The 14949-nt window shown below is 37.9% G+C and overlaps 2 protein-coding genes across 4 annotated transcripts in view; both read right to left on the reverse strand.

Moving 5' to 3' along the window:
• Nucleotides 1-1367: 1367 nt before the first annotated feature.
• Nucleotides 1368-11049, reverse strand: LOC135101938 (uncharacterized). 3 transcript variants are annotated; one of them, XM_064006352.1, is made up of 4 exons: nucleotides 11019-11049; nucleotides 8945-9054; nucleotides 4942-5449; nucleotides 1368-2872 (listed from the first exon to the last, which is right to left on the reverse strand). In XM_064006352.1, exons 3-4 carry the CDS (start codon nucleotides 5415-5417, stop codon nucleotides 2098-2100), a joined length of 1251 nt encoding a protein of 416 aa, XP_063862422.1. In that variant the 5' UTR covers nucleotides 5418-5449; nucleotides 8945-9054; nucleotides 11019-11049; the 3' UTR covers nucleotides 1368-2097. The 3 variants fall into 3 exon arrangements, with proteins under 3 accessions (XP_063862422.1, XP_063862423.1, XP_063862421.1); XM_064006353.1 differs by lacking the exon at nucleotides 11019-11049 and adding an exon at nucleotides 10992-11017; XM_064006351.1 differs by lacking the exon at nucleotides 11019-11049 and adding an exon at nucleotides 10787-10846.
• Nucleotides 11050-11634: 585 nt separating this feature from the next.
• LOC135101939 (peptidyl-prolyl cis-trans isomerase FKBP10-like) overlaps nucleotides 11635-14949 on the reverse strand; it is a 5115-nt gene continuing 1800 nt past the window's right edge. The window contains exons 2-6 of the mRNA XM_064006355.1: nucleotides 13879-14076; nucleotides 13373-13536; nucleotides 12650-12884; nucleotides 12285-12448; nucleotides 11635-11981 (exon numbers count right to left, since the gene is read on the reverse strand). Coding sequence (XP_063862425.1) covers nucleotides 11938-11981; nucleotides 12285-12448; nucleotides 12650-12884; nucleotides 13373-13536; nucleotides 13879-14075 — 804 coding nt within the window. The 5' untranslated portion in view covers nucleotide 14076 and the 3' untranslated portion in view covers nucleotides 11635-11937. The remainder of the gene's footprint in view (nucleotides 11982-12284; nucleotides 12449-12649; nucleotides 12885-13372; nucleotides 13537-13878; nucleotides 14077-14949) is intronic.

Here is a 14949-nt window from a genome sequence, read left to right on the forward strand (position 1 = left end):
AGATCATTCCTACAAAATGCAAATAGTGTGAGGTAATTTTTAGTGGAGGCTCCATACATGAATCATTAGATTATTATTATAAGAATCTAACAAAACCTTTGTGCTGTATGCCTTTAACCAATGGTTGCCCCAGTATTAAAGTATGTGCACTTTTATGGCATTTGATAAAAATGTTTCCATGTAAGATGTCACTCAGCCTCCATCTAAAAAGTTTCCAAGTCAGTTTTCTTCACAAAAATATTTGCATTACTATACTGGAAGTCTCTAATGTTTTGATTAATAAGATACAAAGTTAATTTATATTTTTCTGGCACATGATTTAAGGTAAACATTATGTGGCATTTATGATGCTTCAGATTACCACTGTTTGGATTAGATTTTGCTTTGTTCATACTGATCCTCTACTTGTATAATGGTCTCTTTTTATTGCTACTGATATTTGTTGCAAATAATCAACCAAGAATATGGAGATACTCATAAATGGTCTGCAGCAAGGTATCAAAGATAAACAAATGTAAAGACATCTAATGCAGGGATCAGCACATCCAAAGCCTGCCTCTGAAATAGTACTAACGGCTCTGATGACTGTATGGGGCAAATTCGTCAAAATTACATTATGTCACATCTCTTGCACCAGTGCCACTATGCGCTTACGTAATTCCTGTAAAAATTCTTTTCTGCTATTGAAATAGCTTTGATAGTGTTAACTGCCTAAGGCATTAATTTCTTTATAATCATATAAGATATACTGGGCTGTCAGCACCATCAATCTGCCAGTCTCCTTGCTTCTCAACTTCCTAGTAAGATCCTCTGTAACCAAGTTAATATAAATGCCACATGCATCCATTCAGAATACACTGTTGTAGCTTTCATATAGGCATGTTAGAAATTAATCAATGGTGAAAATTAAGAAACATGACAAAAGACAAGTCTTCAAAACCCAAACAGAAAGAGTATCACTTGTTCCAATGCTTCACCATTCCTAACCCTCTCATCAGAAGTGCCATCATCTCTATATCATTACTTCACTCTTTGCCACAATTCTTTCACCTTAAGCTTTACACACATCATATCTCTATCACAGTCAAATTTTGTGGGAAATATCCTTTCACATTTTTTTCTCTTGCAAATTTTTACACTTGCCCCCACACATCTTGAGTATCTCCCATACAACAAAACTTACTTATGCACCAAACTCACCCTAAATCCCTCATACATCAGGGAAGGTAATAAGTCATCACCTTTAGTTAATCATTAATGCAGCCAACAGTTCATGAAGAAATCTTAACAGCTAGCACCATTCCCTCCTCCCTTATTTGTAGTCCTCATTTCTTTCCTTCTTTGTGCAGTGGGCAGGGAAACAAAAGTTTACGGTGATATTATATTAAGCTTGAAAAACAAGAAACTTTTTAGTAATTTTTTTTTTTTATTAGATAATAAACATAATACTTTGATTAGATAGATCTTACACACAATAATTCTAATAATGCTGACGACAGTGAACAAAACATTGTTCCTCAACTGTAATACAAGACCATACAGCTGGAAATAAAAATTATGGCAAAAATGTTACCAATACTGACATTTCTCTCTAAAATTCTATCTTAAAAATGTATTTATTTTTGACAAAGATTACCAGCATTAACTATTATAATTATCAATTTATGTATATTTGCATCATAAGATGAGATGTAAAGAACAAGTAGGTTTATATATGCTTTACTTAGCTTGTCAAATAAAAATTAAAATCCCTACTAAAAGTTTATAACTTAAAAATGGTACACCGAAGACCTGTAAATTAAAATACTTTGGCTATGTATCCTACTCCACATTTGGATTCTCTCCACAGGAGATTGTCACAAATTATAATTACCACTATATTAATTATATATACTCTGAAAATTAAAGATCATGTTTTACTTAAAATCCATTACAAACAAAATCATTATGACTTTCCAAACCTAAAATAACTAAAATCTTTCATTATTAAATATCTTCATAACCTTCCTGGGATAGTCATTAATTCTACTTCAAGTCCACTCCTATAATTTCATAAAAATTCAAATAACATTCACACATGAAACCTAACTACTATCTTCAAGGCATGTGAATCAGCTCTGTAATACTTGGTATCTGCAGGCTGCGAGACACCTCCATGGGATTTCCAATAATTGTCTTGGTTTGGGTGGATGCTTCACCAAGCCGCCAAATATCTCCTCCTCTGGAAGGAGAGTGCTGGGCATCCAAGTAGGTAAGAGCACACAGAGTAGGGATTTCAGAGTTAGCATCAAACCATTTACCATTGCATGGAAGTGTATACCTCCCTACTTCAGTTCCTTCCTTATTAGGAGCTTTCATGTTCATATAATTTATTGAAAGAGACTCGGCGAGATCATCAGAGGTTCCAAAAAAATTATCCTGGAGATGTGACTCTGATGTTAAACCAGACAGACTATTTTGGCCAATGGTCAACATGTTCAAAGACAGAAAATCTGGAGAAAGACTCCCAATGGAATTGAGCTGTTCATTACCATAGTCTGAAGAATTTAAAAAAGACAATCTTTCTTCTGCTGTTCTATATGCATGCAAGCGTTGCAAGTTACGTGCAATTAAATTATCAGCATTTACAGGCCTTTCTGACACTGATGATACAGTCCTACCGAGTCCACCTAGCTGGGAACGTAGCTTGTATCCTCTCAAAGCAGCAACTCCAGTAGCTTCTTCTGGATCATGAACGAAATGGCACCGAGCACCATACTGACAGTAACCTGCACCATGGTAAGTGCGACACAGGTCCGTCTTGTATCTTGGGTGCCGCAGAACAGCACGAAGCTCACGAAGTCCATGGGCAAATGTGCAAGCTTCTCCAAACCTGAAGAAGAAATCCTTGATAATTCTCCACCATATTACTTCCTCAACCTCCCCTTTAAACTCCAAATATATAAATTTAGAGAAGTTGTCGTCATATTTACTTCCATAGTTTAAACTCCAAATATATTAAGTTAGAGAAGTCGTCGTCAAATTTACTCCTATACTTTAAACTCTAAATGTATAAATTTAGAGAAGTCATTGTCATATTTACTCCCATAGTTACAGAAGTCGTTGTCATATTTACTCCCATAGTTACAGAAGTCAATAAAAGAATTGATTAAAAACTAAATATGAATAATTTTTACCAGAAAATAAAAACATTCAGCACAAGGCTATGGGCAGGAATAGGTAAACTATATCAGATGGGATTAATAAAGGTATACAGTTAGGATGGGAGAACTTTAAAATTTTGTCACTAGACTGTAGAAAAAGCAGAACTTTTTATTATGTAATTGTTATACAGCATCTGCCAAAGCAGAATAGGGCTGGGAAAAATGTTCATATGAGAGGATTTGAAAAAAATGGCATAACCCATTTAGGTAAAAACTGTTGTGAGAAGCAAGCTTTACTGTATGGAGATGTCATGGGCAAGTCTAGTGTGGTCTATATTTAGGCCAGCTAAAATGGTTTACCCATCATCTATTATAGTTATTGAGAGAGAGAGAGAGAGAGAGAGAGAGAGAGAGAGAGAGAGAGAGAGAGAGAGAGAGAGAGAGAGAGAGAGAGAGAGAGAGAGAGAGAGAGAGAGAGAGAGAGAGAGAGAGAGAGAGAGAGAGAGAGAGAGAGAGAGAGAGAGAGAGAGAGAGAGAGAGAGAATTTTCCCCATCACCACATAACACACCATAATAATGTTCACCATCTGACACTTCAACATTTCTTTAAGGACGTGTATAGAAAGTATCCCCCACAGCTGCCTTGACTGGCTGCAAGATTAGTACCAACTCCATAAAGTATAGAAACCCACAGTTGATACTTGTCAGCTTTAGTGAAAAAATAAGTAAAAATAAAAAAAAATAAATAAAAGATCATCTGATTTCCTGCCACTAATTCCTATGGATGCAGTGTCATTTTACAAAACTCTATAATGGCCAGCAAAATTCTTGACAAAGGAGTAAAATGAAGCCATTATCAGTCCACAAGGCAGATGATCAAGCAATGGAAACAGATTGTGGAAGTTACATGTGTAGAATGATCAAAATTTTAAGATTGGGTACTGACACCAAAAGCAGAAAGGCCAGGATGGGGTTGCCAAGTATTAGGAGCCACTTTTACACAGTTTTTTATCAAGTAGATGCCAGTCTTGAACGAAACCAGCAGATACCTGGATATGCTAGAAGTCAAATACAGCCCTCTTAACAGTATGATGCATAACTTTTAGGCACCAAGCTTGCAAGAATTCTCACACCATCCAAACCTAAACCTCATGATGCCTTTTCTCAAGAAACATCTTCACTGAACTATGCCAAAGTGCCAGCAACTAATATGAAATTATCACAATCTTCAGTTTCTGGTAATGGTGGCAAAAAATTATCCATGACCAGAATGTGATCCCTTAACAAAAATTTATTTAAGATTGAAGACATCCAATTCATTAATAGTTTGGGTTTAATTTAATGTTAACAAGCTCCTATGCAACTTTTTTACCCAGATCATCTGTAATCTACAACCTTGATAATTCTCATTCAACTTGCTCCTTGCCACAATGTCAAATGTGTTCTGAAACGGCCTTGCAACTGTCAAGGGAAATTTATACACTAGCTATTCAATCTGACCTAAAACCAACTGAAAATATTTTGCCTGTAATAAAGATATAAGGGGGGGGGGAAAACTGGAATCCAGAAGTAAGGCAGGAATCAGGCATAAGTGAAATTAAAACAAATATTCAAAAACCTTACCAAACCCATTTCCTAGCACAATGAAAATTGTAGAAAGAGAAAATCAATGACAAAAACCATTTTGGTTTCATTTTAAGTATCTAGCAACATCCATGGTCTTGTGGTAAACATTTTTGCAACAGTATACAGCAGTGATTGCAAACAAAAGCAAATTTTAACTTGAATATATGCTTACCGACAGTCTCCACTCTCTTCAAAACTTCTACAGAGTTCAGTCTTGTAACGCAGTGGGTTAGAGAGGCGTGGTGTCGAAACTTTCTTGCTGCTACCAATGCTGCTATCCTTGCAGCTACCTTCATTGGGACTGCTGATACTTCCAGAATCACTACTAATGCTCTTAACACCATTGCTACTAAGGCTTAAGCAATTAAGGCTCTTCATGCTATTACCAAAGTTCCCAGGCCATTTATAATGCTTGTTTCGGCCACAAACTGTTGGTCTTTCTTCATTTCTACTGCAGTTGTTGCCTCCATTTCCCCACAGTGATCTGCGAGGAGCTCTAGTACTTGACTGACGCACTGGACTGGAGTGGCTGAGAGGTCTGAGAGATGGGCTTGGTGGCGATGCCCCGAGTCCATTGGACATGTTCCTATGGCTTTGGATGCTCTGGGTAAGGAAATAGTTCCTACCATAATTCTTGCGGTGTCCCATGACGCCTGCTGTGGTCTGCTCCAAAATCAATGCTGAAATAATTGTAATTCTCATAAATACACAAAAACAAAATTTAACATCAACTGACCTGTCCTACAATATGCTTTTCTATCCACATTTCTGGTGTCATTATGAAAGTATTAATGTATTGTGCTTTTTTATAAAAGGGGGAGGGGGAGTAATTTGTGCCAGACTCCACTGAAAATCTCTCATTCCCCACCACTCTCTTGGTAGTTCGAATCACAAGCACTGAGTGTGTTTGTGATCAAATAAAACTCATTCAGGTTAGGGTAAATTTTAACAATTAGTAAAACCAGGTCAAGAAGGATGTAGGACAGGTGCAGCAGGAAAAAGGAAAAACAGAGAACAAAAAAACAAATATAAGTAGTCATCTGCAAGGCGAGTGGCAGCCAATAGGAGCCAGCCTACTGTGACAGGGTCAGCTCCTCACTCTTCTCCTCCAGAAGGATACAAGAAGAGGCAGTAGGCACCTGCCAAAGCGATAATTACTCCCAGTGAGGTCTAAAGCACTGGATCAGGGGGTGCTGTGAACTCATCATTAAACCCAGCTGTGACCTCAATGAACATTTTCCTTTGTGTCTCACAACACAAGGGGGCAGTCACACCCTACCCTCTAAAGACAACTCTCTTCCTCCACACAAAACTACAAGCACATAATAACACACACATCCTTCACTCAAAAATTCAAAATTATCATGGCGACTCCTACACCAGCTTCGGAGTCCCCATCTGGGGAGGGGACCACAAATGTCCCCAGGTTGGACTGCTCTTCCGATAACAACCCTAAGCATCTTGACAACCCCCTCAACTTTTTCTTCATTAATTTCTGCAACATTTGGGGTTTAAGATCTAATTTTCAATCTGTAGAAAGCCACCTCTCCTCTTCTAAACCTCATCTTCTTTTCCTCACTGAAACTCAGGTGTCTGAAGCAACTGACAGAAGCCCCTTTTCTGTTCCCTCCTACTTTCTCTATCCTTATTTTCAATACAAACCTGGATGTTGTGTTTGCATGCACAACGACTTAACCTGCTCTCATGCCCATGCTCTTGAATCTTCTGAGTTTTCCACCTTCTGGCTACGACTACAGAGTCACTCTCAAACTAAATTTATCTGTGCTATATACCCCTCACATCACTCCTCTGACTATAAGAAATTCTTTGACTACTTAACTTCCAAAGTGGAGCACATTCTGACTTTCTTCCCTTTTGCTGAGATCTCCATTCTTAGAGGCTTCAATGTTCACCACCAGCTTTGGCTCTCCTCTCCCTTCACTGACCATCCTGGTGAACTAGCCTTCAACTTTGCTATCCTCCACAACCTAGAGCAACTGATGCAACACCTTACTCATATTCCTCACCATCTTGGAGATACACCCAACATTCTTGACCTTTTCCTGACCTCTAATTTATATATTTATTTATCTTTTTTTTTTTTTTTTTTTTTTTTTTTTTGTCACACCAAGTCTATATGAGCCTCCTAGTGTTGAAAGGGCAAATCCAGTAAAATCAATTTCCAGATATTGGCGTTTGAAGTAAATCTGAAGTAAATAATTCACGTGTGAACCGCATAGTGTTGGGAGGGCACATCCAACAAAATGTTGTTTTGAGATATTCGTGTCTCAATAATTGCTCATTTAAGACAAATTGGCAACTAATTATATGTATAAACAGTGTTGTTTGTACCAATACATGTGTCATGATAATCTTTTGGTATAAACAAAAAGAGGCATTGCTACTTCCTTTATGTATTTACCAATACATGCTTATCATGAAAATATTTTGGTATAAACAAAAACAGGTTTTACCAATAAATTGCTACTTCCTTCATGTATTTACCAATACACGAGTTATCAAGAAAATATTTTGGTATAAACTAAAACAGGGATTACCAATAAATTCCTATTTCCTTCATGTAATTACCAATGCATGCCTATCATGAAAATGTTTTGGTATAAACAAAAAGAGGCATTACTAATGAATTGCCACTTTCTTCATGTGTTTTAACAATACCTTTGATGCCTCTAAAGCAGATGAGAATTATTACTCCTTCAACATAACTACACACAAATATAGACCTTGTACTCATAAAAATTATGAAAAGCATCAAAGTTTGGATGATAATCTGGCATGTGGGTGAGGAAGGTGATTAATAGTCAAGCTACCGGCATTTGACAGGATGTGCTCTTGTCTGATTAGCTGTGAGGAAGGTGTGGTGTGACGTCAGAGGGCACCTCGCTGGTCATTAGCTACCAGGGATATGAGGTTCGCCTCTACTACAATATGCTTCTTCTCGGCACCTTCCACCCACATGGCAAAGTTTAGAGCATTAAGTCAGGTTGCATCCCTATATTCAAAGGAATTTTCGACCATGTTGTAAAGGCAAAACTGTTTACTTCTGGCAGCAACATGCTGATAATGGCAAGGAGAATGCTCTGGTGAGTATAACTCAGATCTGCCAAAAATGTAGATTTGCCCTTCCTATACCAAGCACCTCATATGTACGTATCCATTATGCTTGGATTAAAACCCCTATACTTTAGTAATATTAAAATAAGACTAAAATTTACTGTATATGTACTTATTTCTCTACTTCAGCTGAATTCAAGCATTACTGTGCTGTATTACAATTACAGTTCACCACCACAACAGTACATAGGATGAATATCATTTCACTGGTTGAGAAACAATGCTTTCAAAAGGATTGTGGATGATGTCTTAATGAAGATAAATGATGTTATCATGTACATAATGACCAATAGGTGCAGTTTCTTATCAAATGAGACTGCAAATCCACTAAACAAGTTCATGATAAATAAAATAAATAAATAAATAAATATTTAAATAAATAAATAAATAAATAAATAAATAAATAAATAAATAAATAAATAAATAAATAAAATATATATATATATATATATATATATATATATATATATATATATATATATATATATATATATATATATATATATATATATATAGCCATCTGTGTTACACAATATATAATGTATAAAACATAAGAAAATAAAAATCATAATAAAATATTAGAAATCAGAACTAAAATCAATGGACTTAAATTGTGATAAGATACAATTTTTAGTGTTAAGAATATCCTAGCAAGGGGAAGCTAAAACTTGGATGATATTGGCTCCCTCTTCATGGGTTGTACTATTAAATACCAGCACTCTAAATGCAAATTTCCACTTGCATTTTGCATTTTTTTGTACATTATATTCTGTACACAGTGCAAATGTTATTAACTGAGGATTACACTAGGGCAGTTTAGACTTTTGAACAAAATTATTAGCACTCTGAAATATGAGAAATGAGAAAAGGAAATAAAACCATGACAACACTATGAAAGAAATTCAAGGTCCATGTAATATTTCTTTTAGAACTAAGAAACTGAGTATCATGCCCTGCTTACATTAAGTTACTTAGCTAATGGTTATGGTTTACATAATACATACAAAGAAAACAGATTTGTTAACAAAAAAAAACCTTACCAGAATAAAGACAACACTGCAAGAAACACACCAAGCAGTATCCCAACCAGTCACACTGGGATCTTCAGCAGCCACACTATGGTTCGACAACACCTCCACCAGGCACACCTCTAAGTACAAACAAAAACAATGAACACAAGGCAACACTCCATTTAATTTCCAATAATCCTTCATAAAACCCATTACCATAAATCATTCACCTTCACCCCCCCACCTTGAATAGTTGAGGAAGATCCCATTCTTGCCTCCTAAAAGTACACAATGGTCTGTACAATCCAATCCCTAAAATATACTACACTGAAGATTATAATGCTAAATCCAAGCATTAAAAGGTAACTGTTTCTTGCAGGTACGTGTATTCCCATGAAGCTCAGAGAACATTTTCAACAAATTCCTCGATTACAAGTTAAAAGCTTTACAAGGTTGTAATTCTGAGTTTTCATTGTTGTAAATAGGAGGCATGATTCGGATTTGATAATGGTATTGTATCATCAAAGAGAGAGAGAGAGAGAGAGAGAGAGAGAGAGAGAGAGAGAGAGAGAGAGAGAGAGAGAGAGAGAGAGAGAGAGAGAGAGAGAGAGAGAGAGAGAGAGAGAGAGAGAGAGAGAGAGAGAGAGAGAATGATAAAACGGTAATATTTTAGATAACCATAACGCTCGACATATTTGAGTATTTTCTTTACCTTTCTGGATACTGACAAACTTACTTTATTTTTTATTTATTTATTTTATTTTATTTATTTGTTTATTTTATTTTATTTATTTATTTTTTATTTATTTTTTTTTTTTTTTTGCGCAAATTAAGTTTCCATGATAAAGGGAATTTTTGTAGGGTGATGCATGTAAGTTAGGTTACGTTAGGTGAAGTTTGGCTAGGTTTGGTTAGGTCAGGTCAGATCAGGTCAGGTTAGATCTGATTTTGTTAAGGTTAGGTTTGGATTGCCTTCACTCATTCTGTTAGTTCAGGCTGGGTTAGGTTAGGTATGGTATGGTTAGGTTAGGTTAGGTCAGGTCAGATCAGGTCAGGTTAGATCAGATTTTGTTCAGGTTAGGTTTGGATTACCTTCACTCATTCTGTTAAGCTATCATTTCCATTCAAGTATCCTAAAATTAACATTTTCGTATTCCCTGCCCATAAACCCCGCTTCCCGAGGAGTGGCCAAGATCATTGAGGGAATGAGGGGAGAAGAGGCAAAGTGAAGCATTTCTGACGTTTTATACTCTAAATCGTCTATAATATATATATATATATATATATATATATATATATATATATATATATATATATATATATATATATATATATATATATATATATATATATATATATATATTAGTTCTCGAAATGCAGTTTGGTCCTACTGTAAAAATTTAACAAAACGACTAATAACCAGTGATCTTATAAAACGGTATTATGAAAACCTAAGTGTTTAAAAATGCGGGTCCTCGTCCAGACAACGGCCCACCGAGCCGGCGCCATTTTGACAAAGCACCCGTGGCGTTGAAACGCATCATCTCTTACCCTAGTAATTCATAAAACTGAATACGTGAATGTACAGGTTAATAACTTTGCCATGAAGGGATAATGACTTGTAATCAGCGACCATTCGAACCATCAAAGAGCACTAACCGCTGAGCACTAACCACTAACATAGGGATAGTAGGCGGCAAGCACATGCCAGTGTCTGCTTCCTCTCCGTCTCCCGAAAACTTCTAAACAGTTGATGGCTCGCTACTTTCCAAGCGTTTTATCACCACCACGATTAACAGACCACACTTCACCACTCCCACCCTGCCTTATTACCAACCCTGATGAACCTGAATCTATGTCTTTTTCACTCACGTCATTTACTGGCAGAGAAAATGAGGAAACATCTACTTCCCCTCACTCGTTTCCTTCACCCTGGCACAAAAAAAAAAAAAAAAAACCTTGAATAACTGCCATATTGTGTATATAAATGATTCCACGTATATTACATGAAAGGATTAGTACAATAATGCTGATAAACTGGTTAGAAAAGGCTAATACTAGTGCAGTGCCACAATACCTCACTTCTCCAAACCCTCACTCTTACCACGCTGACCGCCAGTGCTGTCTGCCTGCACTGCTCTCCTGACTCCTATATATAACCTCGGTCCACCTCGCGCCCATAAATTGTTCGATATACTAAATTCAAAACTAGAGTGAATAATAAAATAAGTCAGGGTACATATATGTTGATTGAAAGCCATAAGATTATCTGCTTTTTTCAAAATTGTAATTTCTTGATCCCGAAACACTGAAAACACTCGAGGATTCTGTTTTAAATTCAAATTACACAAATAACGGAAGTCTCTGTTGATACATTCGGACGTGTAGTGTGTCGGTTTTTAATCCGCACTGTGGTTTTAAAAATTAAATGTTATGTAAACTCTTAGGTAGATGATCTTGCATGTCTCAAGACACTTACAAAAATAAGGATAAGTAAATCTAGTTTTTTTCGTTTTTTTTTTTTTTTTCTTACTGTAGGAAAAAATACATAAAGTAAAATAAATTCATCACTCAGAGTATCATGCTGGATACATAACCCCAATTACTACATGACAATACGATATTTTGCTACACAGTATATACTATGAATCTCAATACTGTTATGGATATTGGCAGTACATACATACTGTTCATGAGAAACTCACTACGTACCTACAGTATTTTTTTTTTTTTTATTATTTAATCATCTAGAAGGTAACATGAGAGCATACAGGAATGTGAATACAATATCTTCCTAAAATGTTCTCTGTAAGGTAACAGATCATTTATATCCGGTAATAAAGGTTGTCTGCACTTCATGGCGCAAAACGTAACCGAAACTTTTCGTTCCATAATTTCGCCGCTTACATTTACAAATTATGCAGCTTTTCAAGAAAAATGGAAACACTAACAATACAGAATGAAGCTTTTACTACCAATGTCATTTGTTGGCACAGGTTCGAACAGCAGCAAGACAATGAGGCTCAGTTGATATTCAGGAGTTGAATTGTGAAGATAAGTGTTGCATCTGCGAAAAAAAAAAAAATATTTAAGGTATTAACAACTGCTTTTATTGAGAAACTATCATTGTAACTTGAAACAGACAGTACTGTGGGTTACTGAGAGAGAGAAAGAGAGAGAGAGAGAGAGAGAGAGAGAGAGAGAGAGAGAGAGAGAGAGAGAGAGAGAGAGAGAGAGAGAGAGAGCATACCCACTGAAACTCAAAATAGTTAGATTAAATTAACTAATCCACATGGTAGAAACTGCATAAATACACACACACACACATCACGCAGTATTATCATGGACGACTAAACCAACGGTGCCCTACCTGGCGGGATCACACCGCCGGCGCCCTTCTTGCCGTAGGCGAGGTGGGGCGGCACCACCAGCAGGCGGCTCTCCCCTACACACATGCCCTCCATGCCCTCCTCCCAGCCGGGGATAACTGAGCCCTGTCCCAGCTGGAACACGAAGGGTTCCCCACGATCCACGCTGCGCCAGGAAAGGTGAGTTAGGTCAAGAATATGTTTGATGGCAGTAAATGATGACTGGTGAGGCTGATACGCCATCACAGTAACTTGGCACTGTTCTGTAAGTAAGGGCTATGACGGTAATTGTACACAAACTGAGGGGCGGCAGAAAGTAGTGTTTCAGTGAAGGGCAAACACCAATTCTCATACAATTGTTACTCACCTCGAGTCGAATTTCTTCGCGTCTACGAGCTGGCCAGTGTAGTGAACGGTGAGAGTGTCGCCACGGCGAGTCACAGGGCTGCATATTGGGGGCCGCACCAGTGTCTGCACCACCAGCTGGCTTGGCGCCGATGGTTGCTGGTGACTGGGATCAGGGCGACGCAGAGGCTGTTCCTCAGCCAGCACCACCTTGTCAGGCAGCTGCACCAGCTCCACCTCGAAGATCAGCGTTGCGTCTGTCGGTCAATTGACGGTGCAACATGGAAGCTACTGTAAGGAATGCTTAAAATGCCGCCAATGGGATGTAGTTTTAAAGAATCTAAAGAACAGTTTTACATATGTCATGGGCGCTATCTGCAATGGATATTAAGAATAACTACGGAGAAACTATATGTCAAAATATATCTACGTCTTTGCCATCAGCAAAAATCAAGCATCGAGCATCAAAGCACAAGTCCTAAACTTGTAGCACAGCACTAGCTACATGTTTTGTATCATGCCAATTTTGCAACAAGATGGTTTGAAGGTCAGAAGTGCATTCCTGTATCTCATAGTAAAGTGTGCATGCTCTGAACCTCCTCTCCAGCACTTGGAGTTAATAAGATAGTCTTATCCTAATACGAGTACCTACATCCTCAACTTTCTTCACTTTCAAAGCTGAATAACGGACTTTATTTGCCTTTTAGGTTGTGCACAAAAGAGTACGGGGATACACATCATTTACCTGGAGGGATGACGCCTCCTGCACCCTTGCTGCCATATGCGAGGTGCGGTGGAATAGTGAGGCGGCGACTCTCCCCAACACAGGCGCCCTCCAGGCCACGGTCCCAGCCCTTGATCACTTGCCCCGATCCCAGGCGGAATTCAAAGGGCTCCCCGCGAGGTCGACTGCGGACGGGAATGAGAAACAACGTTATTTCAGCAACAGATAATTGGGCAACTTTCTCGAGGCCAAATAAAATTAAAGTACAAGAAAACACCATTCTCTCTCTCTCTCTCTCTCTCTCTCTCTCTCTCTCTCTCTCTCTCTCTCTCTCTCTCTCTCTCTCTCTCTCTCTCTCTCTCTCTCTCTATATATATATATATATATATATATATATATATATATATATATATATATATATATATATATATATATATATATATATATATATATATATATATATACGGCAAGAAAGTAAAATCTTTGTGAAGGTTGCCTTGTAGTGTCACAAAGTTAATGACACTTACCTCTGATCAAAGATAGTGCCATCAACAAGTCTGCCGGTGTAGTGAACCTGCACCTTGTCCCCAGTCACCGCCTGGCTGTTGCACACGCCGGATCGACTCAGCACCTCGATCTTGAGCTGTTCTTGATTCTGGCGCTGGGCAGACACCGCCACCACCACCCAGCACACCGCCACACTCACAAGTCCACGCCAATACATCCTGAAAAAATAATTAATCTGTGTTCTTATTAACAATAAAATTAAATATGAATTGTGCTCCAAGGAAATAGATCATGAACAAAACGTGTACCTCATTTGATATTTGTTGTGTGTGTGTGTGTGTGTGTGTGTGTGTGTGTGTGTGTGTGTGTGTGTGTGTGTGTGTGTGTGTGTGTGTGTGTGTGTGTGTGTGTGTGTGTGTGTGTGTGTGTGTGTGTGTGTGTGTGTGTGTGTGTGTGTGTGTGTGTGTGTGTGTGTGTGTGTGTGTGTGTGTGTGTGTGTGTGTGTGTGTTATTCATTTACCGCTGGCTAACAAAAACTTGCAAGACTGAGTTACCTTCCTCATCCAGAAGGGAAAAAATCTTTCTTGAATCTCCTGAGAACTATGAAGTCATTAAGAAGTTCGATTTCCTTCTCTGTGACGTCATCAGTGCCATGTTAAAGGAGTGAAAGTTCCTAGGACACTTAGCTTCTCTCTTCTAATACAAGATTTGAACAGCACGAGGTCTCATAACCCTCAGGTAAGTGAAAGTAGCATGGAAAGAGAAAGTGGCATCATCTCCAGCCAGCAAGACACCCACTCACGGAAATACGGTTACCTTCTTGCCCTCGTGTCACCTCTTGATCCACTGACATGAATCTCTCCTCTCTCGCAATCAGCAGACAACTGTTCTCAGCGTATGGCGTGACTCCAGTTTCCGGGATACAGAGAGGAATACTTTCAGCACATTTCTTCCGCCAAACTTATAGACCAGAAAATACTGCAGCACGCATCGGACTCTTTCTTTTCTCTTCCTCTTTAGGGAGCATCTCCATAGATTTTAAGACGGTAATGAAATAATAAAGGAACTATAAGACTGATTTAGAAGAGGCT

The sequence above is a fragment of the Scylla paramamosain genome, chromosome 7 (genome assembly GCF_035594125.1).
Source record: "Scylla paramamosain isolate STU-SP2022 chromosome 7, ASM3559412v1, whole genome shotgun sequence".
NCBI lineage: Eukaryota > Metazoa > Arthropoda > Malacostraca > Decapoda > Portunidae > Scylla > Scylla paramamosain.

What these genes read in the sequence shown, in the direction of transcription:
- LOC135101938 (XM_064006352.1), bottom strand. Translation starts at nt 5,417, where the DNA reads ATGGGACACCGCAAGAATTATGGTAGGAACTATTTCCTTACCCAGAGC. An exon ending in GAAGAGAGTGGAGACTGTCG is followed by an intron (nt 2,873 to 4,941) that starts GTAAGCATATAT and finishes TTTCTTCTTCAG; the next exon opens with GTTTGGAGAAGCTTGCACAT.